Source organism: Phlebotomus argentipes, unplaced genomic scaffold (genome assembly GCF_947086385.1).
Source record: "Phlebotomus argentipes unplaced genomic scaffold, Phlebotomus argentipes genome assembly scaffold_18, whole genome shotgun sequence".
Taxonomy (NCBI): Eukaryota; Metazoa; Arthropoda; class Insecta; order Diptera; family Psychodidae; genus Phlebotomus; species Phlebotomus argentipes.
In genome coordinates, this window is record NW_026776177.1 from 10,561,171 (window position 1) to 10,581,966 (window position 20,796).

General features: G+C 42.0%; 5 protein-coding genes and 1 non-coding gene across 9 annotated transcripts; 3 read left to right on the forward strand and 3 right to left on the reverse strand.

The window, feature by feature from the left end:
• Positions 1–48: 48 nt before the first annotated feature.
• Positions 49–3,587, reverse strand: LOC132260187 (BOS complex subunit NOMO1). The gene is made up of 2 exons (XM_059758154.1): positions 3,406–3,587; positions 49–3,331 (listed from the first exon to the last, which is right to left on the reverse strand). The coding sequence occupies exons 1-2, from the start codon at positions 3,546–3,548 to the stop codon at positions 145–147; spliced, it is 3,330 nt and encodes a 1,109-aa protein (XP_059614137.1). The 5' UTR covers positions 3,549–3,587; the 3' UTR covers positions 49–144.
• Positions 3,588–4,045: 458 nt separating this feature from the next.
• Positions 4,046–4,118, reverse strand: Trnav-uac (transfer RNA valine (anticodon UAC)). The gene has a single exon. It is a non-coding gene; the product is annotated as a tRNA-Val (tRNA).
• Positions 4,119–4,388: 270 nt separating this feature from the next.
• Positions 4,389–11,112, forward strand: LOC132259033 (23 kDa integral membrane protein-like). Of its 3 annotated transcripts, XR_009468305.1 has the most exons (6): positions 4,389–4,699; positions 4,903–5,475; positions 6,080–7,376; positions 7,882–8,232; positions 8,535–9,050; positions 9,511–9,606. XR_009468305.1 is itself a non-coding variant. In XM_059756570.1 (5 exons), the coding sequence occupies exons 1-5, from the start codon at positions 8,173–8,175 to the stop codon at positions 10,925–10,927; spliced, it is 696 nt and encodes a 231-aa protein (XP_059612553.1). In that variant the 5' UTR covers positions 8,026–8,172; the 3' UTR covers positions 10,928–11,112. The 3 variants fall into 3 exon arrangements, 2 of the variants coding, with proteins under 2 accessions (XP_059612553.1, XP_059612554.1); XM_059756570.1 differs by lacking the exons at positions 4,389–4,699; positions 4,903–5,475; positions 6,080–7,376; positions 8,535–9,050 and adding exons at positions 9,773–10,144; positions 10,218–10,276; positions 10,915–11,112 and having other exon boundaries at positions 8,026–8,232; positions 9,511–9,702; XM_059756571.1 differs by lacking the exons at positions 4,389–4,699; positions 4,903–5,475; positions 6,080–7,376; positions 8,535–9,050 and adding exons at positions 9,773–10,144; positions 10,218–10,276; positions 10,795–11,043 and having other exon boundaries at positions 8,033–8,232; positions 9,511–9,702.
• Positions 11,113–11,147: 35 nt separating this feature from the next.
• LOC132259032 (uncharacterized) lies at positions 11,148–20,735 on the reverse strand. 2 transcript variants are annotated; one of them, XM_059756567.1, is made up of 7 exons: positions 20,277–20,735; positions 14,160–14,325; positions 14,011–14,094; positions 13,231–13,283; positions 12,636–13,155; positions 12,240–12,575; positions 11,148–12,178 (listed from the first exon to the last, which is right to left on the reverse strand). In XM_059756567.1, exons 1-7 carry the CDS (start codon positions 20,330–20,332, stop codon positions 12,152–12,154), a joined length of 1,242 nt encoding a protein of 413 aa, XP_059612550.1. In that variant the 5' UTR covers positions 20,333–20,735; the 3' UTR covers positions 11,148–12,151. The 2 variants fall into 2 exon arrangements, with proteins under 2 accessions (XP_059612550.1, XP_059612552.1); XM_059756569.1 differs by lacking the exon at positions 20,277–20,735 and adding an exon at positions 17,834–18,298.
• On the forward strand, positions 14,390–15,942 carry LOC132259509 (uncharacterized). Its single transcript, XM_059757175.1, has 3 exons — positions 14,390–15,103; positions 15,176–15,506; positions 15,681–15,942. The coding sequence occupies exons 1-3, from the start codon at positions 15,083–15,085 to the stop codon at positions 15,689–15,691; spliced, it is 363 nt and encodes a 120-aa protein (XP_059613158.1). The 5' UTR covers positions 14,390–15,082; the 3' UTR covers positions 15,692–15,942.
• Positions 16,081–17,348, forward strand: LOC132259510 (uncharacterized). The gene is made up of 2 exons (XM_059757176.1): positions 16,081–16,272; positions 16,891–17,348. Exons 1-2 carry the CDS (start codon positions 16,171–16,173, stop codon positions 17,092–17,094), a joined length of 306 nt encoding a protein of 101 aa, XP_059613159.1. The 5' UTR covers positions 16,081–16,170; the 3' UTR covers positions 17,095–17,348.
• Positions 20,736–20,796: the final 61 nt, after the last annotated feature.

Here is a 20,796-nt window from a genome sequence, read left to right on the forward strand (position 1 = left end):
AGAAATGCCCCAGAGATGCTAATGACCACCAACACGACACGCGACGAGTCTAGAGATATTTTTCTATTTATTGAGCCCCTTTTCCCGTCCCGCAAAACAAATAAAAACGCAACTAATGAATCTCTGGTGGTTTCACTCTCGGGCTCAATTAATCTTTTTGATCTTCCTCTTCTTCACCGCATTGATTGACTTGGCCAGCCTCTCCAGCTCCTTCTCGTCGAAGCTCTCATCGAACTTGCTGATTTCCTTCTGCCGCCTCCTGTTGATGGCATCCTGAACAGCTGCATAAACTTTGTCCCAGGCCATCTTGCCCAACTCAAGCACCAAATCCTGCTTCAGAAAGCCGATACCAACCAGCAATATCAGCACAAGAGCGGCGATCGAGTTGGGATTGAGATCTCCATCTGTTGTCCTGACTTCCGCATCGAAGTCCAATTCCACAAAGATTGTGCTCTCATTAGCTATGAACTGCACAACGGGCAGCTTGAATTTGAAGTTCTTCTCTGAGAGCGTCGTCTTCAGATCCACGAAGTAGATGCTCTTGCCATCAAAGGGTATCCTCGGGAAGAACACCATTATTCCGGGATTAACGTTGCTCTTCGGATTCAGCGGACTGTCCAGTCGCTGCGAGTAGACAGGCTTATCCATGTTGCCCTTCTTGTACAGTGAGATCTTGAGAGATTTGTAATGATTGTTGCTGTTTGTCATCACTTTGGCAGACACATCGATGAATCCCAGAGGACTGATAGCGATAATTGTGGCATCCTTGACGTCGGTGTCCTTCATCGTGATAGAATGCTTAGTAGGGATGGTTCTGTCCACTTGAGCATTGCCCTCTTTCTTCACCTGCACATCGTATGTGCATCCAGGCTGCAGACCACGAATTCTGAACTGACCATTCGCTTCGGAATTTGTCTCTTCTTGGTGTCCAGGACATGGTGGTTGGGATATCGCCTCTACCAGAACATTGGCGAAAGGATCGCCGTTCAGGGACGTCACAGCGCCAAAAACTGAGAACGAAATCCTTTTCCCAGTCAAATCTACATTGATTGTAGCTCCTTCCTGCACATCGATTATCTTGGAGACTGGATCAAATTTGTACTCCTTCATCATTGGCTTCAGGAAGTACTGACTAGGTGACAGGGAGTGGAACTTAATCACACCCTCATCTCCAGTGACGAGGTTCTTCCGGTAACTTTCACCTCCTGACAGCGATAGCAAGACCCCCGATAGGAGATTCCCAGCCTCATCCCGAACGGTGGCCACGATTTCACAAAGCTTCTTGGCGTGGATAACATTGGTGGTCTTGTCAAAGGATGAGAACTCGTAAGATTCCTTCGATGCTGTTATTTCAATATCCACAGAAGCGTCAACGGCAGTGAATTTAAATTCTCCCTTCTTGTTGCTCTCCGCCACAATGTCCATAATCTCTGGGTTTCCAGGAAATCTTAAGTGCAGCTGAACACCCTCAACAGCCGGTTCAATCCTGCCCAGGATGCTTCGATGTTTGGAGAAGGTGACGAAATACGGAGAAGTTGCCGCAGTATCGAACATTTTGGGGATCTCCTTGGCATCGTACTGATGATTCCACTCGAAATCCACACTGTAGCTTCCCTCCTTGGCCACACAGAAGAAATTCAGACCCACCTGAAGGTCCTGCTCAATGGCCGTGGCATTCTCCACACCCTTCTTCACGTACTTCATCCTCACCACGTGACTGGCGATCATGGTGACTTTGTAGCCATTGTGAATAAACGTGGGGATGGTCTCCACAGCTGATTGCACGGTGAACACATAGCGAGACGCCTCCCAACAAAGAGCAGTGTCCTGGACACTAGCTTCATACTTTCCTGGCATCACATCCGTGAAGGTGAACTTGCCATTCTTCAGCACAGCACTAATATACTGTCCATTGCTGCTGCCACTCATGTCCACCGAGTTGAGAGTTATTGTGAGATCCTTGCATCCAGAACCTGCGTCTGAGAGGCACTTCACCTCTCCTGATATCGTGGCACGAAGCTCCCGGAAGTGAATCCCGGATAGAGGTGAAGAGTTCACTTCGATATTGTGGATTTTAGGCACGAACTGCATTCCTGTCTTCTTCTCTTCCTCAGAAAGCACCACTTGCACGATGTACTGTCCATTTGGGAGGTAAGTGCACCATCCTCCAGCGCCACCAGCAGGAGTCTCCAATTCCACGTGGAAACCCGACTTGGCGCCCGCAATGGCCACTCTGTGGCTCCCACTGGACACCACCTGACCGCACACTTTAAACTCCGACACCACAATGTCAGGAATCCTGGGATTATTGGCAGCTATATTGATCGTGTGGTCAGTAAACTGGACATTATCAGCTGTCACTTGGATTGTGTGAGTTCCAGACTTGATGTTTTCAAACTTATACTGTCCGTCCTCCTCAGTGATAGCCACTTCAATTCCATCCAGCTTCACCACAGCATTCTTCACTCCCTTTCCGTTTTTGCTGGTCAGAATTCTTCCAGCCACGCTGAAACCCTTCACTTCGAAGTGCTGCGCCAATTTCACAGTGTCCTTCTCCACAATCACTTCGAGGAACTCCGGTTCGATGTTATACTTGATGTCACTCTGCGGGAAGAAGGGCTTGATCAGATACTTCCCAGGATTCACTCCATTGAATGTGAATGTTCCTGTCTTGGAGTCGCTAGAGCTCACGCAAAGCGGCATTCCGGAATATCCTCTCTCACTGTTGATGACATCGTTGACTTGAGAAGTTATGCACTTTGGACTGTGCTTTACGCCCTTCTCCGGCAGCAAGGCAACGGCGATATTCCCAAAGGACTGACCATCACTCAACACCCTCCCGAAGACATCGAAGCCAGTGACTTGAAGTAAGTTCTCAGCCAGTTCTGTATTCCCTGTGTTCACCTCCACAGTGATCTCGGATTTCTCAAAATACCATTTCTCGTGATGTACTTTGAGTTTGTACATCCCTGGGATGACTGGCGTGAAAAAGAAATTCCCACTGACGTCGGAAACCGTCTTCCGGACATCGTCATTCTTCGAGTCGTGCAGCTCCACTTTCACTCCTGCCGCTCCTGCATCCCTGTGTCCCAGTATTGTCACTCTGCCACTGATTCCGAAGCCCTTGAAGACAAAGTTCACGTCACGTCCTAGGCTGCACACGTCAGTCTCTCCATTGAAGTCCAACTCGACTTCCTCCGGTTCGAAACTCCATCCGGGTGGTGGAGAGATCTTCAGCAGATACTCTCCCTTGTCGTACAGAGGCAGGAAGTAGTACCCATTGGATGGTGAGCAGTCAGTCTTATCCTTGAGATTTCCCTGCTTCGTGAACCTAGAAAAATTCCATCAAATTGTAATTCGATTAGCAGGAAATTCGGCATGACTTTTGCAGATCTAAATACTCACAATTTTATCTCAACTTTGGAAAAATCTATTGCCGCGTGAGTCTTGATGAAACCTCCACATCCCAGAATCTCTTCACAGGCGAGTAATTTCAGCGGAATTAGGAAAACTATCAGGGAAAACTCAATCAATGTGATTCTAACCATTTTGCACCTGGGAATGATTGCCCGGCTGAAGAACTTCCAATTTCCAAACCCCATACGATAAGTGTGTACCATAAGGGATTATGAAACGTGCTAACCACGTTTTTCTTCACTACAACTTTGCAACTTTGATGGGAGTTTATATTAAATAAAGACTGCACACTCCTAATAATTGCAGTCCTAAATTTTCATCCTATAAATACAATTTTCCTTATTTACACCAAATAGAAACTCCATAGAAAACTTAGTACGGGTATGTCTGAGTAACGACAACCGGGATTCACATTTCGCCCCTTCTCAGACTGCAGCGCCGACGGATACTTTCCAAAACCTTATCAGTGTTCAAATTTATAGCTGAAAGCAGTTGGAAATTAAAGAAATATGTTGTTTATTAGAGGTTAAACAATAATTTATCAATAAAAATTGTACTATTGGATATTATTAGCAAATATTAACAGGACAGCAGTAAGTTGTGATGGAAAACTTATGCAAAAAGATTTTGGTTCCGTCCAGGATCGAACTGGAGACCTTCTGCGTGTAAAGCAGACGTGATAACCGCTACACTACGGAACCGCGGATGCGCTGCGTAGCAATGTTCTCCCTTATAAACCAAAGCCAGCCGACCAGAGTTATGATTCAAGTAATTTTGTAATATTCAATACATCCAAACAGCCGATTTTATGTGAAGAAGAAGTAAAACAAAACTCCGAGCATTGCAAAGCGGCTCAAGGAGGTTGAGATTTAATTTTGTGGTGGTGCTGAGTTCTCCGGGCAAGCAAAGGTGGGACAGAGATAGGCAGTGACGCGGCGATCGCACCTCAAACCACTTGATATGCTCCTCATCAGCGTGAACGCCAGGTAAAAGCGTGAATGTGTCGACAATACAATAAAAGGTGTATCAAATTCTCTATAAAAATACTCATGTGTTGACGAGCACCTTCGCCTCTTGTTCTTCATTCTTTGTGCAGTGTGTAAAATATCTGATCATGTAGAATCAAAGTGCGATGGTTTTCCGTCATGTGGGATTGAAAAAAGTGAATTTCCCTGGCCAAGTTTGACTCAAGAGTGAGAGAAAGGTGTCACAAAAGATGAAACTGGCGAACAGAATCAAATGTCTCGCGTATTTTCTCTATAGTTACGCAATTTTCTTAGCGGTGAGTGCATTTTGTGCCCATTACAATGTATCATAGTGTGAGATCAGCTTGCGATGTGGCTCTTTAAAGATATTCTTTCATGAAAATATGTTGGAAACGTTGGAAGTAATCTTGGGGCGCCTGATAGAATGTCTTATCTGGCCATTAGTCACTTTTAGAGCCCCCATATTTCTCGCCAATCTCATGAGATGCCATCTTTGCAGGTCTGCGGAGCAGTTCTTGTCGTCTTCGGAGGCTACGTTCTCTACCACCATCTAGGCTACAGCCTCCTGGTTGAGGGCGGTGCCTGGGGCCCCAGCGCCGCTACGCTATGCCTCGGCTTGGTGGCCATCGTCGTGGCCTGGACAGGCTGGAATGCCATCGCGAAGAGAAATCGCTGCCGTCTCTATCTCTTTGGCACCGCCCTTCTTGGCCTCATCCTGCTCAGCATCTTCATCACCATCTGGTCTCTGACCACCAGGAAAGACATCCAGGCGACGGCCTCCTTGCCCGTTGAAAACGCCTTCCAGGACTTCCTCTCCGAAGCCAATTCGCTCAACGATCACAGCCACTTGTGGAATCGCCTCCAGGCCGAGATGCAGTGTTGCGGCGTGCACGGGATCACGGATTACATCCGCACGTCCATCCCATGGTCGTGCTGTCGCCGCCCGGACGATCCCTCGGACCCACGCTGCTCATCTTCCTACCAGCGCGGCTGTTTATTGCCTCTCACAAGCGAAACGAGATGGAGGCTTCTCTGCGTGTCCGTAGCCGCTCTCATCTTCGCACTGGCCCAGGTCTGTTTATTTTCTTTCCCTAAAATGACGAGAGAAGCGAAGAAAAGAGCAGACTTAATCCTCACACGAGCCTCAGTTTATTTTCGTGAAGAACAATTTGCTTCCGGCACTAAGATTTAAGATCTTGTCATTGAATTTATTCAAAAACCTATTGAGTCCCTACCAATAATAGCTCTTATTTATTTCAAATATATCCCTACTAAATTTAGAAATTAAGATGCAAATTTTTTCAGTGTCAAGAGTCTGGATCGCCAGGCGAGCAATCCTCAATAAGTATATACACAAATTGAGGCATCTCTCCTGCTCTTCCCAGTTTTATCGCCAATCGAAGGCCAAAGCTCACTTTCCGCTGAAAAATTCCCCACTCATAAAGAGGCCCTGGTAATCTGGGAACTCATCTACACACAGAGTACAGTGTAATCTTTCATATAACTTCGTGAATCACTCCAATGAAATTTCCCTCGAGTGTTTTTTTCTGAACACTCCTCGTCAGCTTCATTAATTGATATCAATGCGCTAAGATGAAATTTACGTCAATTAGTGGGAAGATGCTAAAGACTTTCCTCGCGCAACACACTTTCTCATGTTTGCTCTCATCTTTCAGGTCATGGGAGTCTTCATGAGTGTTCAGTTGGCGCTGCTGCTGAAGGAGCAGGAGCAGAGGGGCGACATGGAGAGTCGCGTCACGCCGCGAAACACAGAACTCTTGCCATTCAATGCTCAAATCGATACAGGGAACAAGAACCCATCAGCACCCACAGCCACGACCAAGAGCAACACATCCAGCCTGCATGAGAGCCTGCACGCGGATCTGAAGAAGGCTCAAGCCAAGAGGCTCTCTAGCAGCTGAGACAGAACAAGAAGACATCACAGTTGAAAGCCAATATGTTAAGACGTTACTTAATACTGTTCTGAACAGTCTTTTATATACATTTATTTTATAGTAGAAAAGAACCGCAATGAAAACGAAGAAAATGTGTACCTATTGTTTGTAAAACAGAAACACTAAAAATTATTTATTTCATGCAATGCATTTTATATACATACAATAAAAGGAATCTATAGAATTTGCGTGTTTACCAATTGATTCATGCTATCACGTAGAAAATTAATAGGTTAACAATAATAAATTATTGCACAGACTGCCATTAAATACCGAGATACATTCATGAATGCATCATCGAGATAAAAATGTTTCCGTAAGTCAGAACATCCAGGGAGTGCCTTTTCACTGAATTATCTCTGTTTTCCTTGGCATTTTGAGTTATTTTTAAGACGGTTTTGATAACGAGGATTCACAATACAGTGTCTCAAATTTATAAAATCAATCTGGTGGATATATAGATTGCATAAAAGAAGCATTATTGTGTTGAGTTCTAATCAATGACATTTCATGCCACACAATTAAAAGTTCAGGGGTCCAGAAAACTTCTAAGAAAATTAGTAAAAGAAAGAATAGAAAAGAATTGTCTGGCAAACATTCAAAGGCCATAAGGAAGCACAGGAAGAGCTTAATAATGCTCCACTCCAAAAGCATTGTCAAGGGATTTGTGCAATCAGTTTTCAAGTACTGTCATTTAAGCTCATGAAATTACACAATGTGTGTGAAATTCCATATTGACTCATCTGCAATTAATTTGGAGCATGACGCCCTATATGGATACTTAAAGAATTAAATCCTGCAGAGCTTCACTCATTGTTTGCAGAGTTTGCAGTGTTCGCAGAATTCAACTTGTTGCTTCTCTAAACTCTTTCCTAGATCGATATTTGATATGAGAGTGTTTGTAATTTCTTGGCAAGCCGAATTTGAATTAATTGCATATTTTTCGAATAAATAAATAAGCACGTAGGAGAGCTGGAATGTGTATCTAAATCAGACATCTTCTGGAAAAGCCAATAATGTGAGTTACTATAATAATATTGAGTCATCAGAATCGTCAGCACAGTGACGGCATATTGTGAGATTCTCAAAATGTTCCTCTCCCGCGACTCACTTGCTGTTCTATATTCTCACTTCGTATCACCCACAATTTACACCACATGACAACTCATTTTGGGGCTTTTTCCTAGGTCTGTGTATATAAAATCGATATGGTTGAGCATTTTACGATAACGCCGCACTGAAAAGTCAAGTATAGAATCTGATAAGAGCAGAAAATTACACACCTTGCCTGCCAAATGATAATAAGTACGAAGCATGAGTAATCCTAAATGGTGTCCACAGATCAATTGCATAATCTTGCATGGGAAGTGGTTTAGAGGGATCTTGTGGTGGTGATTTTGGCGAAAGTGCAGTGATTTGGGCATGAGATTGGGTTTCAGGGCTAATGCTGGGCTTAGGGAATATTTGGGTTGCTCCCAAACTATTCACCCTAAAACACCTAATCGAAAATCCTCCCTTATCAGCTGTCCAGAGGGAGATTTCCATCGCATAATCAACCAATGGTGACGGTGGAAAAGCACGGCTTTGCTGTGTGGAAAATATGTGAGGCGCGAGAGTTTGAGAAACACTCATAGAATGCCTTGATAAGCCTCGAGCGCGTAGAGTCACTTTTATAAACACACAACACACCACCAAATTGTTCCAGTTCGACTGTGACCGCCGTGGAATACGTACCGAGTGAGAGGTTTCCTTTGGATTTTGTGACAAATCTATAGAATTAGTTTTTGCTGAAAGCCGCCAAAAAATCACTCAAGATGAATTGTGGGATGAGCCTTGTGAAATATGTCCTCTTCATATTCAATTTGCTGTGTGCGGTAAGTATTGTGGCATTTCGTCCATTTTTCACGCCCCTCCGCCTCCGAAACCACTACACTCGCGCGCTCTTTTTACAATGTGGGAGACAACAAATAAGAGTTTTGTGCTCAACAGGAAAGTTGAAGTCATATGAGTTGGAATAAAGGTGGTTTTTGATGATGTGAAGGCAATTTTTACCATATGCCTTTTTGTTTAATGATATAGACATTTTCAAATGCACATTCGATCTATTTTTGAGATTTCTTATCAACTCTAGAGTGTTTCTAGATAATTAATTGTGGCATTTTTGTCATCGGCACAGCACTTCTGGGAAGGCCACCGAATACCTTTTCACTCCCATGATCAACAGTATTCATTGTCATCACTCTCTATGACTCATGCTATGCGATAATTACCGGGGGGATTCACATCGCAATATACATACTCAATACATGAACACCAGAGTCACGGATAATGTGGCCCGCGGAGCATTAAAGTTCGATGTATCGATATGTGTCCATGGCTTGAGATCCCGCGCGCACCAACACACCGCGAAATGGAGAACAATTTCTCAGAAAATCTATGTAATTGCGCCTCTGCCGTCATGCAACTCGGGATTAGTATTCGTCTTAGGTGATGCTGAGAGTCTGTCCGGCGTGTCTTGGAATTCAGGGGTTTGGCTGACCAACACTTCGGCACGGCGCGGAATTAAGAGTTTGGCTAAAAATAATCCACTTTGTAATCTCGGGCACGGCAATTTCATCTGTGATGAGAAAATGGCACCATAGACTATATTTTTTTTTAGAGCTGAGAGCGGGGATTTTGATTACCAGGCGAGGTACGAAGAAGAGTATGTTGTGAAACTACAAATGCACATTTTAGCTCTAAACTTAATCTTCTCAGTTAAGCCTCAAGACATTGTAATAGGCACATCTGGGAAGGTAATAATAATTCGTGGACAATCTGTAGCGGATGTTCACACTGGGATTAGGCGTGTTTTATCATCTAATTCACTATATATGACGACTGTAATAATCGCGATGTTATGCAAATAATACTGAATAGCAACTCTGATCAATATCCTGCCTCCTCAAGTCAATGAATAGAACCTAAAACAAAGAAAAGGGCATAGCTAGGATATTTCTTCTTAATCTTGACTTCAAGATTCTTATCCAGAGCCAAGACGCAAACTGGTCAGGGTCGCAATACCGTAAGAAAATCATCTTCATACATGATCCCTGCGCAAAATTACACGCAATGTTTAATAATGATAATGATTTCATTGTTCCCATGCTCAGCTATGTGGCATTGCCCTGCTGACAATAGGTATCATCGTCCTCGTCAATGCTGCTGACCTGGAGAAGCTCTTTGGAGACTACAATGCCATCGCCGCGCCCATCCTGCTCATTATCCTGGGATCGGTGGTGTTCGTGATAGCCTTCTTCGGCTGTTGCGGCGCCATCAGGGAGTCCCACTGCCTCACAATGACCGTGAGTATACGCACTGACGATGATGCGCCTGGAAAGACCAGAAATATTGACCTGAATATCTCTCTTTCAGTACGCTGCCTTTATGCTGATTCTGATCATTGGACAAATCGTTATTGCCGCCATCACGTTCGCCTTCGCCGGTGACATTGCCTCCGTGATGACCAAGACCTTCGACAGGATATTCCTCGAGCAGGACAACGTGCAAGTCAACCGTGAGCTGGTCGACACCGTGCAGATGAATCTACAGTGCTGCGGTCCTCGCGGTCCCGCTGACTGGACTCCTCAGATCGGGCCCATTCCCCCATCCTGCTGCGAATCCGGCGTGTCCCAGTGCAATGCCGGCAATGCTTTCCAGACCGGCTGCATCGCTGCCTTGGAAGATTGGGTGGACATGTCCAAGCACATCATCGCTTGGGTGGCTCTCGGTGTTGCTCTCATTCAGGTGAGCAATTATAAACTGTCTCCCGTGAGAGAGTGCAATTCTAAACTTATCTATTTGTCCAAACTCTTTGCAGCTCGTGGCCCTCATCTTCGCCTGCTGCCTTGGAAATCACATCCGCAACGAGAGAAGAAGGTCTAATTACTAAGCATTATTGCTCTTTGATAAGCTCTCCCAATTTGCATGCTGCGTAATGTTCCCATTCGCGGTTACCTAACTATATAATTTTTATACGAATTTCTCCTGAGAACGCTCCATCACTTGGGCGTGTACGAGAAATAACACCTTAATTGCGCATTTTTGAGCCACGATAACCAAAGCAAATCTAACCGTGATAAGAAGTCTCTACCTGTTCGCTTGGCAGCTTCTTACATTACACACTAGCACAAGTTACCTATAAATTTCTACCTTATCACCATTATATACAAGACTATTTTTTGTGGTAAATAAACTTTCGATTCTGCGTAATCCAAAGCGATGTGTTATCAGAATGAGCGCGTCAGAAATGGCGGTAGACCGATTATCTTTCGCGACCTCCACCCCAGAGCCATCTGCGAGTAAACACTCTTGTACATGCATGCAATTTAGGGTGCTTTTTCACCATGTTAAAGCAAACGGTCACTCAAAGGGTTCTTTTTTTCCTTTCTTTGCAGGTATGCTTAAAAGAGCTTTGGAGAAAAATACCGCTAATTTTTAAGGCCTTCACACACAAAAACATACTTTACAAAATGACACAATAAACATAAAACAATTCACTTTCTGATTACACACAGCCTAACAATATGAAGAGACACAAGACGAAGAACCTGGAATCAGCCATAAAGCATTATTAAAACTTCACATACCGCATCATACTAAATAAAACAGAGAACACGCAGGAAATCATCACAAGTTGTACTTGATAGATGTTACGTCCAATAAACTTTTTTTTTAATTAATTACCAATTATTGACTTACTTTGCCATTCTCAGAGATTCATTGTCGACAGCAATTAAAATGGATTGAATTTTAATAATTTACTCGTTTTATTTTCACTTCCCTTTTGTTTCTTACAAAATTTTGGTTTTCGGCTTAGTAAATTCAAAGTCACCGTGACTACATGGGATCAAACATTGGATCCACTATAAAAGGGCGAAAGATTGGTGAATATTCATTTTCAGTTAATGAGAGAAAGTTTATCTTCTTTTTCATATCACAATTTCCTAATTTATAAATTGGGCGTAAAAATTTGAAGGACGTGAAGAAAAATTGAAAATAAAGGGTATTTCCTTATAAAAAAGATACTAGAAAATATAAATTAGTTAAATTGCATAATACATTAGTCTGAAGTGTCGCTATAAATACTAATGAAGAATTGTAATACAATAATTTCTTCTTCTCTTCAAAATCCTATACAAAAATTACCTCTTCGCAATTTCTAATTCGTAAATTGTACATTTTATAAATGCTTCATCAGTTAGTGGTTATAATTTCACAATATAATAATTAGCCAGTGAAGAAATTTTCTTTTTAGAATTCCCGCCACATTCTACCTTCTCAATCAAATATTGTCCCAATAATTTATATTATTTTATATTTTAATAGTTAATATTTATTGACTAAAGCTTTGCCTTATTGAAATTTTATCTCAATGTGATTTTATTTATTTTAAATTGCATTTGATTGATTTTTTATGGAGATGATTAGCTCACTATTTTTAGATTTATCATTACTATTCTTATACTTTTTTCTTTCTGGATAATGTACTGTGTAATCAAAGGCAAAACCAGTCTTTCTATTTCATAAATTTCTCCAACATCTCTCAAAAAGTCTTCTTTAGGCAGTGATTATACCCCTTCTCACCACTAGTGTCTACAGTTCTGTTTTTTTTTAAGAATACATTTCGTCTCGAAACCATTAACTTACTACGCAATGTAACTCTAATATAATTAATCAAGAAAGTCTTTTCATTTCTTCCAACTCCTTGAATCTTTGAGTATGATTTGTAAAAAAAATCTATACGGAAGCAGGTCATTCATCCTCAACGTTGGTAGATTCCTGAGCAATGAGAGAACACGATTAAGAAAGAGTGTTGAAATAGGCAACAATATAAACTCACATTGGTTTGTACGGAGACCTTTCGCCATCCAGAGCTCCTCTTCCACTGCTTGGGAAGAAAGTAGTGCCTCTTTTGCTCCTGAACATCACTCGCTGGCTTCGGAGAGAAGTGCACCTCTGTTGTTGACTCATCACTTGACGAGCAACTAAACATCTGCTCCTGACCCAATTCACTCATTGACGATCCGCGCTCGGCCACATCAGAGTCCGAGTCAATCTTGCCATCGCTGTCTTCCAGCGTGAGACTTTTGCAGCTCTCCGACTGAATACTGACGAGCTTGTAGAAATCGGATGTGAAATCTTTGCACGGCAATTCCTCACTTTCCGAGTAAACAATCTGGCGAGACAAATAATTACTGTGATATTTAGCATGAACGTGCTAAAAAGAGACACTCACCTCATCATCCAGCAGCGTTAGGTGAGGATTCCCCCATGTCCACTCATTGGAGTCCTCCTCCAGTTGAGCCACCAGTTCCTCCTGCGACAAGCTCCAATCCTCCATGTCGGCCGAGTGTCCACCATCCGACAGAATCCACTGCTCAGGCTCCTCAGGCAGATTCTCCAACGTCGATGGCAGTGGTCCTGAGCTCATCGTGCAGTATCCCTCATCTCGCCCTCGAGCCGGACTGCCCATTGACCCAATCGCCGCATTCTTCACCTCCAAATCCCTGATCCTGTTCTTCAACACCGCAAACTCCGCCCGAAGACGATCCTCAGCTATTATAGCGTCAATCACCCTCTTCGACACATCATCCAGACAGTGTTCATATTGCAGAATTCTCTTGTGCAGCGATCTATTCTCATTCTGCAGACACTGCAACACCCGCTCTTGCCTCATAAATCTCTCCTGAAGCGCTCTGTGCTCCAGGCAAATCTGCATTGTCCTCCTGTCTTTGGCCAATTGGGTTTTCCTCATGCTGCACACAGAAACAAAAAAAAAAGTTGCAGTAAGGTCAAAAGCCATTCACGTGATATTCCAAAAATATTCTTACTCATCGATTTGCTCCAACAATTCTTTCTCCGCAGTCGAAAAGCCGGTTTGACTCTAGAAGAGACAGAAAAAAGCACACCAAAGTCAACAACAGAGGCGCAAAATTCAATATTTGTGTAAAATATTAAGAGAGAAGTAAAATATACTATGGAGGTAAAGACCATGTCTGAGTAGAATTCACATTAATTAAAACTTCAATAATAATACTATCAGATTTCAGGAAACTGAGACTTTCAGACGCTCTCTTCTCAGTGACCTAGGGTGTCTCATTTTACATAATTAACAGTAAAGATTTCTAGCTTTATTTGTTTTTAATTTGTAATGATTAAAAGAAAAATTTCCACATAAATTGTTTTCCGACACGAATTCAAAAAATTATTCGTCATTGTTCATCATTATTTACAAAATAGGACACCCTATTGCTGAGTTTTCAGAAAGTCCTAATATATTCATCCCATTTGATTATTTCAGTTAACCCTACACCACCCCTTTTTGCAATAAGAGTCCTAGTTTACGATGTATTAATCCCCAGACCACCCTTTACAACCCCCCATAAATTGTATTAATGTTAAACGGAGGCTCAAATCTTCAGCATCATCCCTCCATATTGCCATCCGCATTGTGAAAACTGTCGAAAGTCCCCCCTATTTATGCTGTCATATCACTTTTCCAGGGGGAAAATTTCCCAGTTAGTCACACTGTGTCATTCAACCCCAAAACTTTCTGTCTTTCTACACAATTTATGGGCAGCGACAGTGAGAGAGGAGACTATCCACTATACCTGATAGACAATTTTTTGCAGACGACAAACGGCATCTTCCAGTTCACTAATTCTCTCCTGATATGGAATTGAAGAATTTTCCACCTGAAAGATGCAACATGTACACAATATATCCATACGGTAATGTTCACCAGCCAGATGTTGCATACCTTCTCTACATCGTCGTCTGGCAGTCTCTCCACCTGCGGCGACTGTGGACGCGGACTGAGAAAGATATTTCCGTGTTGGACGCCAATGTATCGTGGCTGATGTGAGATCTGAGATGACAAATCATATTCGCCACTCTTGCCAGCTCCGTCGTTCCTCACAGGTGGCCTAGAACCGACAGGAGAAGCGCCAGAATTAATGCATTGCTAAATTGTTCTTTCCTACCCAAAAGACATCTTCTCCTCGTGATTTTCATAGCTGTTTGCCTCATGCTAATGTCCATCACAAATATTCCGCTAATAAATTTACATATCAATTCAAATGCTTCGCGAGTGATACTTTTTGGGTAAATTATGTTTTATGATCTTCCGCATATTCAGCCGAATTGCGCACACACGGCAGTTGATGATAGTGCCTTGTTATTTAATCCAGAAATGCGTTTAACGATAACACACTCTCATTTGTGGAATTATTTATTAGTCATTGACTTTACCCTCCCACTTCTTCCGGGAGGTTTTTTCTCACCACAAAATTCCTCCCGAAAAAAAAAAACAAAATTCTGCAAAGTGCTCTCAAGATGACTTTTTGAACCCCACATTTCAGTGGACTTTGTGCTTATCCTAAAGCATTACTAATTCACCGATAAATTGACATTCTACGCGAAAATATATGAAGAGTCATTTTGTGAGATTAAAACCAGACTCGCTGGGCATTCCGTGGAGGTAAAAAAAAATAAATTTTTAATACCACTTTTCAAAAAGCTCTTCCAAAACCTCAAGGTGATCCACATGGTCTCCACACCATTTCCCAAAAAACCATATAATACAGAGACGCATTGATAGAGGAATGCCCATTTGGATTAACACGTCGATACCATAAAGTTCATCTCTAATTTCCACTCCGTGTAGATTCTCACTCGAATACAATGTCTCGTGCGGCGAAATTTGTGAGTGTTCTCTTCGGTATAGGAAAAGTGCAATGCAATTGTTAAAAACATTCAATTTTTCCCTTTCACCAGATTGTTCTCTTCCTCGTGTCTGTGACAATTTGTTCAGTGTTCTGCCGACCAGCCGCCGAGGAGAGTGAGAATGACGAGAAGAGTGACTTGGAGACGTCTGAGCTCTTCCTCTGGCCGAAGCTCTTCTTCTGGCCAAAGGTAGCCGTAGTGAAGGCAGCTCCTGTCGTTCAGTATGACTACGTGCCCGTGAACTACACATACTACAGGCCTGTGTGGACACCCTACACAGTCACTGTGCAGAAACCCGTGGCGACTGTGGCTGTGGCATCGCCTCCTGTTGTGGCTGAACCCGCCGTGGTTGCAGCCAAAGGTGTCTCAGTCAATGTCGGAGGTGAGAATCAATCAAACCAGACACAATTCCCCAACAGTCAATGAACTCACCTCTTCACATTTTTTGTCCATAAAACCCCCCATCTGTATTCTTTGACTGCTTACTTTATGAATTATCGACTTTTTTTTATCTGTTTCTCTCTCGCCTCTTTTCATGTACCCTCTCAACCGGTAGTTGGCAAATAAATCCAGCTGAAGTGAATATATTTTAATCCAATAAACATGAAGAATTTCCTCTGTCCTTCCGAAAAATCTTCAAAACATCCACACAAACACCATCGGATATGATGCAGAGGAACAACAAGAGAAACTAAAGTATTTTATTGTGAAAATGACTTGAAAAAATCACACAAATAAATGAAAATTTTATATTCTCTACACACAAAGCTTGAATTCATTGGTAAAAAAACATCCACAGAAGCGGAAAATCCCACATGATGTGCAGACAGATTCATTAGATTCTGCGACAATACTTCAACAACACCGTGAACTTCCTTCAAGGCAATCCACTAAATCAGGTGGGGATAATTCTGAAACGTGCCTTCTCCCCCATGTTCATCGTTCTTTATATAAAATGACAAAAGAAGCCAATTTATCCCCAAATGTTAGACAGACTGCCCAGTGAAAACATCTCAGAACGCTCTTAATCCTTTTACAAGTCAACCATGAAGCTGTTCTTGTGCCTCTGTGTTCTTTTTGCCATCGCCCACTCCATTCCCGTGGCAAAGGAGGAGCCCAAAAAGCCCCTAAGTTTCGCCCCAGTCGAAGTGAGTGAACAATATATGTATTACTAGGGTGTGCGAATATTTATCGGGTTTTCGGCAAAGGAAAGTTGTTTTGCATCATATGACGCCCATGAAGGCTATAAAATTTTAATTAATCACTCGCTTTACGCTTTATAAATGTAAATGGCTTGTAATTGTACAGTTGTTCAAGTGGCGAATTTTAAAAGGTCACTTAAGAGATCTCTCTTATCTGATCGAAATTCTAGTGCGTTTTATATTCGATAAGAGATTTCACGCCTCTAAACTTGTTGTGAATTAAGATACAGTGAAGAACAGCGAAATAAGTCATATATTGTGATGAGAAAAATCTCGCTTATAATTGTAAAAAAAACCAAATGCGTGACTTCAAATCAAATCTTATTTCTACAACAATCATAATAATTTTTCCCAAAATAATGAAAAAAGACAAATTGATTAATAGTGGGAAAAATGCCATGATCTTTACAACATGACATAAACTTACGCAAGAAACTCTAAAAACACTTAAAGCATTCAATTTAAGCGTTCCTCTTACACGTAATATGACTCTTCACATTTCTTCATTGAAACAAGTTTAAGATCACAAGGCTCCTCACTAAAATATTGTCTTTCGCTAATCAGGGAGCTGAGGACACCGCTGCCGAGGAAGGAGTCGACCTGAAAGCCGCCGAGGCTGCGTGGGGATACGGTTACAGAGGACATGGGTACGGGGGCTACGGTGGATACGGAGGATATTATGGCGGATGGGGACACAGGAGACACGGATGGGGTGGTTACGGCAGTTACTCACGTGAGAGCTTCTCTGCCAGCGATTTCTTTGGATAAACTTCATAATTACTCTTGACCACGATTGGAAACATAAGTGAAAATGTGAAGGAAAATCAGGTATAATGAATGACAAAAAAATCATTCTCTTAATTTTAGCAGACACGGAGAAAAAATAATAAAAAAACCATGCGAAGATCAACAATTCAGCTTAGACGCATGTCAAGATCAAATAAAGCAGAAGAATTTCATGCTACTTTTTGCGTTCTCGACATCACAACAAACTTGTTAGCTTGAGACGAAATAGATTTTTTTGCCGCACTCTTGACCAAATTAAATTTCTAATTGGCCATTATGATTTCACAGGAGGAAAAAATATTGAGTTTAGTGGCATTTTTATCAGCTCGCCAGCTCACTAATTCGTTTGTTTCCACGTTCACGCGAAAGGTCTTCCTCATTTTGGCCCAGGAATTTGCTGGAAAATGCTTAAGACCGAGATAAAACCCTCTCTCTGTCACACATATTTAATCAATGAGGTAACTTATCGCCAGAGTCTTGCAAGTCTCTCCTACGCGGAATATAGTTGTGATAAAATTATAGAAAAAAAAACTCTTTCCCAACTCACGAAGGGGCATCGGAAAGTCATAAATCAAGAAAAGGTTACAAATTTCATAACACCACAAGACTTGTGCGTGTGCCAATTTTTAGAGAAGCTATTTTAAAGACAATATAAACACAACTGTTTTGCGTCAACCTCAATTCTCAGCAGAGGACATTAAAAAAAATTGATATTACGAACCTTTCTCTGCTTGTTTTCCATTTTCGCTTGATTGCACGAAACATTTTTCAATAAATTGCTAAATTAATTATTGTAAATTAAGTGATAATTTGCACAAATTATTTGTTCCAATAACGCAATCCATCGATTTACGTGCACCACACAATTTTCGAGAGGTTCACTGATAAGAGTTTTGACGATTTCTTGACACTTTTCCAACCCATTGTTCTTGAAGAGATCTTTACACTCGCAGCAAGATTAATAGACACTCTCTGGGCCAATGTCAAGGTCCAGTTTCCTCAGCAATTCTTCACTCCGTAGTCCAATTGATTTGTCTCAATAATGATGATGAACACAATGGGGAAAAGGCCGTCCGGAGAGAAATGTACAGCGACATATCTGTCGAGAGTGGCACAAACTGACTGAACACTCTTTATCAATTTTATATCGTGTGAAGCTTGGCGTCTCCACTGCTTCTGCCCAACACATGCAAGTCAAGACTACACTGTAACTCCTCTCTAAACAGCTAAGCAAAAACTCTCTCTTTGGCCACACACTTTATCTCATAACGTAATATGACTTCTTCGCTCCATTGTTCTATTTTTCCTCATAAAAAAATCTCACACTTTTGAATTACAGCAACTTCTTCACATGCAAATGATGAATTTCTCCTGGCAGCTCGGGCCCGAGAATATCAACCAACTGAAGCGTGTTGGAGAAAGAAGTTGATGTGGTCTCACATTGAGAAAAAAAGAAGCCCATTCCCGCAACACTGCCAGCCAACAAGCCAGGAAGTTTATTTTCGTTTCCAGCACTATTCGTCTTCCTAATGCCCCATTTCTCTCACTCTCTTCTCACTTATGCGTCGTTTTCCTCTCGAGATTGTGTGGCTACTTTTTGCAACATCACAGTTGATACTTTTTCCCGCCCGCTAAAATAAACATCATTTATAGGCTAAAAGTGTCCAAGAAATTCATTCAAATCCGCTCACTCTCTCTTGCTCTCCTCACGAGCTATTTCGAGACTTGTGCGGTGAACTCAATTTCATGACTCTTCATAGTTCCATATTACAGGTGAGTGGCGTCCACCGCAGAATAGAGATTCGTAGCTTAAAATAAGTGGAAAATTGAGCAACCTTTAGCATATCCACGGTCTATGAACTCCCCATTTTATCTCCCAAGCGGCACTTCGTGTATCTCATAATGGATATAATGATAATGTTGCTCCCAGGAGGAAGTTATGTGGACTTTCTCGTAAAAAAAAGTCAGAGATAAACTGCACTTTTACACTGAGAATACAACTAAATTACATGCTTCACACCAACAATTGTCTGAAAACGTATGTATGAAATTAATCGTCAGGCACACGGATATCTGTTTAGAATAAATTGCTCTCCTCCACACCATTGCTGCCTCAAAACCCCAACAAGACATGATGAGGTGAAAGAGATTCTCTCAATTCGCATTTGTGTTGCCGGAGAAATAGAGGAGAATCATTATTAGATTGACCTCACCTTTGGGAAGTTTTGCACAAATCTCAAAGTCTCGACTAAGCAGCAAATTGTGGGTCAATTGAGGGCCTTAATTCGAAATTAATAGGATAATACACGTTGGTAAAGAGAAACCTACTTTTTCTGGAATTTTAACCTGATCTTTAGGTAGAGAAATGCGATTTAATGACTGAACAATCTTTCTCCTAATGTGTCCTCACTTTCCTCAGAATCTATTATCCGCTCTTTAATGTGATAACATAAGTACCACATTTACATTATTCTGCTTCAAATTACAATATGTATAGGATTTAAAAGGACAGAAGCAACAAGTGAAGTAGGCGGAGCATCACAATAGGCGTGACATTTAGGATTTTCAGCAGGGAGAATTTTTCTTGGATTCAAACTGTTCTCGTCTTGTCAGAAATGCTCTATATATTAGCATAATTGGATACCTTATTAGAACTTCTCACTATTCTTACTTGACTAGCGCAAATCAGAGTCGTTCACACATTTCCTGGCGTCAGAGCATCGCTTTGAAAGTGGAAAGGCAGTGAATCGAGGAGCGTGTATATTCGGCAATTGCCTTTGTTGTGGTTCCTCAGCCTAAGAGCTGAGTAGGGGGCAAACCAGACCACAAAAGCGCTCAAGAGAGCTGCAAGTGTAGGCAAATTATGTTGAGCCAATGCAGGCGAACAGACAGTGGAGGAAACCCTCATTAACCAACGTGAATGCGACTGCAAAGCGTGTCCATGAGATCAAAAGCACTTCGCTTGCATTCCAGTGAAATGGAATACAAAATTTTTCTCCATTCGTCACCCTTTTGCCTCCCACATTTGTGCGACCTTTTCATGGCATCAGCAGCGCGGCACAAAAGCGCTGATTCTGGCCAATTGTTCTGACCAGCAGCGAAACGTGTGTGGACATCCTCTTGGGCAGTGTGTGAAATGTGAGACGAGAGATTGAATAAATTACCTGATAAACTCCCACGACGTCGATAGCAGTTGTTGGGCATTTTTAGTTCCGGACATTGAAATTCAATTGAGATTCACTTCGCATGCAGATGGAGATTTTCCCGTCCACCGGATGTGCTCTTCTATATTGCCATTTAATTGTTTGCGATTTATTGACTCTTTTTCACTTTCTTCGCCAGCACACACAAAGTTGGGGAGAGAGTGGAGCAAAAAAACACTGCTGCAGCTCTTTTTTCACGAAAGCCAATGCGGCATTTTGTTTTGTGGCCAAACACCTTATTAATGAATATTTCACGGGGATTTTTGTGCGTGTCACTCGTACGGAACGTCAGGCAAGAAAAAAGGGTGGAAAGAAGGTGGCAAAATAGAATTTATGGCAGAAATTAAAAAGGAAAAGCAGGAGAAAGCACTTGGAAATGCACAGACTGCATTTTGTAAACTCTCACCAAACTAAAGTTGCAGTCAGTCAAAGTGACGTCGAAATCCATCGACCAGTCGACCAATCGACGCATTTGAATTTC

Bases quoted from the DNA above. Each gene is read 5' to 3' on its own strand.
- LOC132259032 (XM_059756567.1), bottom strand. From the start codon at position 20,332: ATGTCCGGAACTAAAAATGCCCAACAACTGCTATCGACGTCGTGGGAG. The intron at 14,095-14,159 runs GTATGCAACATC...TGCATCTTTCAG, and splicing joins CAGACGACGATGTAGAGAAG to GTGGAAAATTCTTCAATTCC. The intron at 13,284-14,010 runs GTATAGTGGATA...TGTCTCTTCTAG, and splicing joins TGCAAAAAATTGTCTATCAG to AGTCAAACCGGCTTTTCGAC.
- LOC132259033 (XM_059756570.1), top strand. From the start codon at position 8,173: ATGAATTGTGGGATGAGCCTTGTGAAATATGTCCTCTTCATATTCAAT. The intron at 9,703-9,772 runs GTGAGTATACGC...TCTCTCTTTCAG, and splicing joins CCCACTGCCTCACAATGACC to TACGCTGCCTTTATGCTGAT. The intron at 10,145-10,217 runs GTGAGCAATTAT...AACTCTTTGCAG, and splicing joins TCGGTGTTGCTCTCATTCAG to CTCGTGGCCCTCATCTTCGC.
- LOC132260187 (XM_059758154.1), bottom strand. From the start codon at position 3,548: ATGGTTAGAATCACATTGATTGAGTTTTCCCTGATAGTTTTCCTAATT. The intron at 3,332-3,405 runs GTGAGTATTTAG...GAATTTTTCTAG, and splicing joins TCCAAAGTTGAGATAAAATT to GTTCACGAAGCAGGGAAATC.
- LOC132259510 (XM_059757176.1), top strand. From the start codon at position 16,171: ATGAAGCTGTTCTTGTGCCTCTGTGTTCTTTTTGCCATCGCCCACTCC. The intron at 16,273-16,890 runs GTGAGTGAACAA...TTCGCTAATCAG, and splicing joins TAAGTTTCGCCCCAGTCGAA to GGAGCTGAGGACACCGCTGC.
- LOC132259509 (XM_059757175.1), top strand. From the start codon at position 15,083: ATGTCTCGTGCGGCGAAATTT. The intron at 15,104-15,175 runs GTGAGTGTTCTC...CCCTTTCACCAG, and splicing joins TGTCTCGTGCGGCGAAATTT to ATTGTTCTCTTCCTCGTGTC.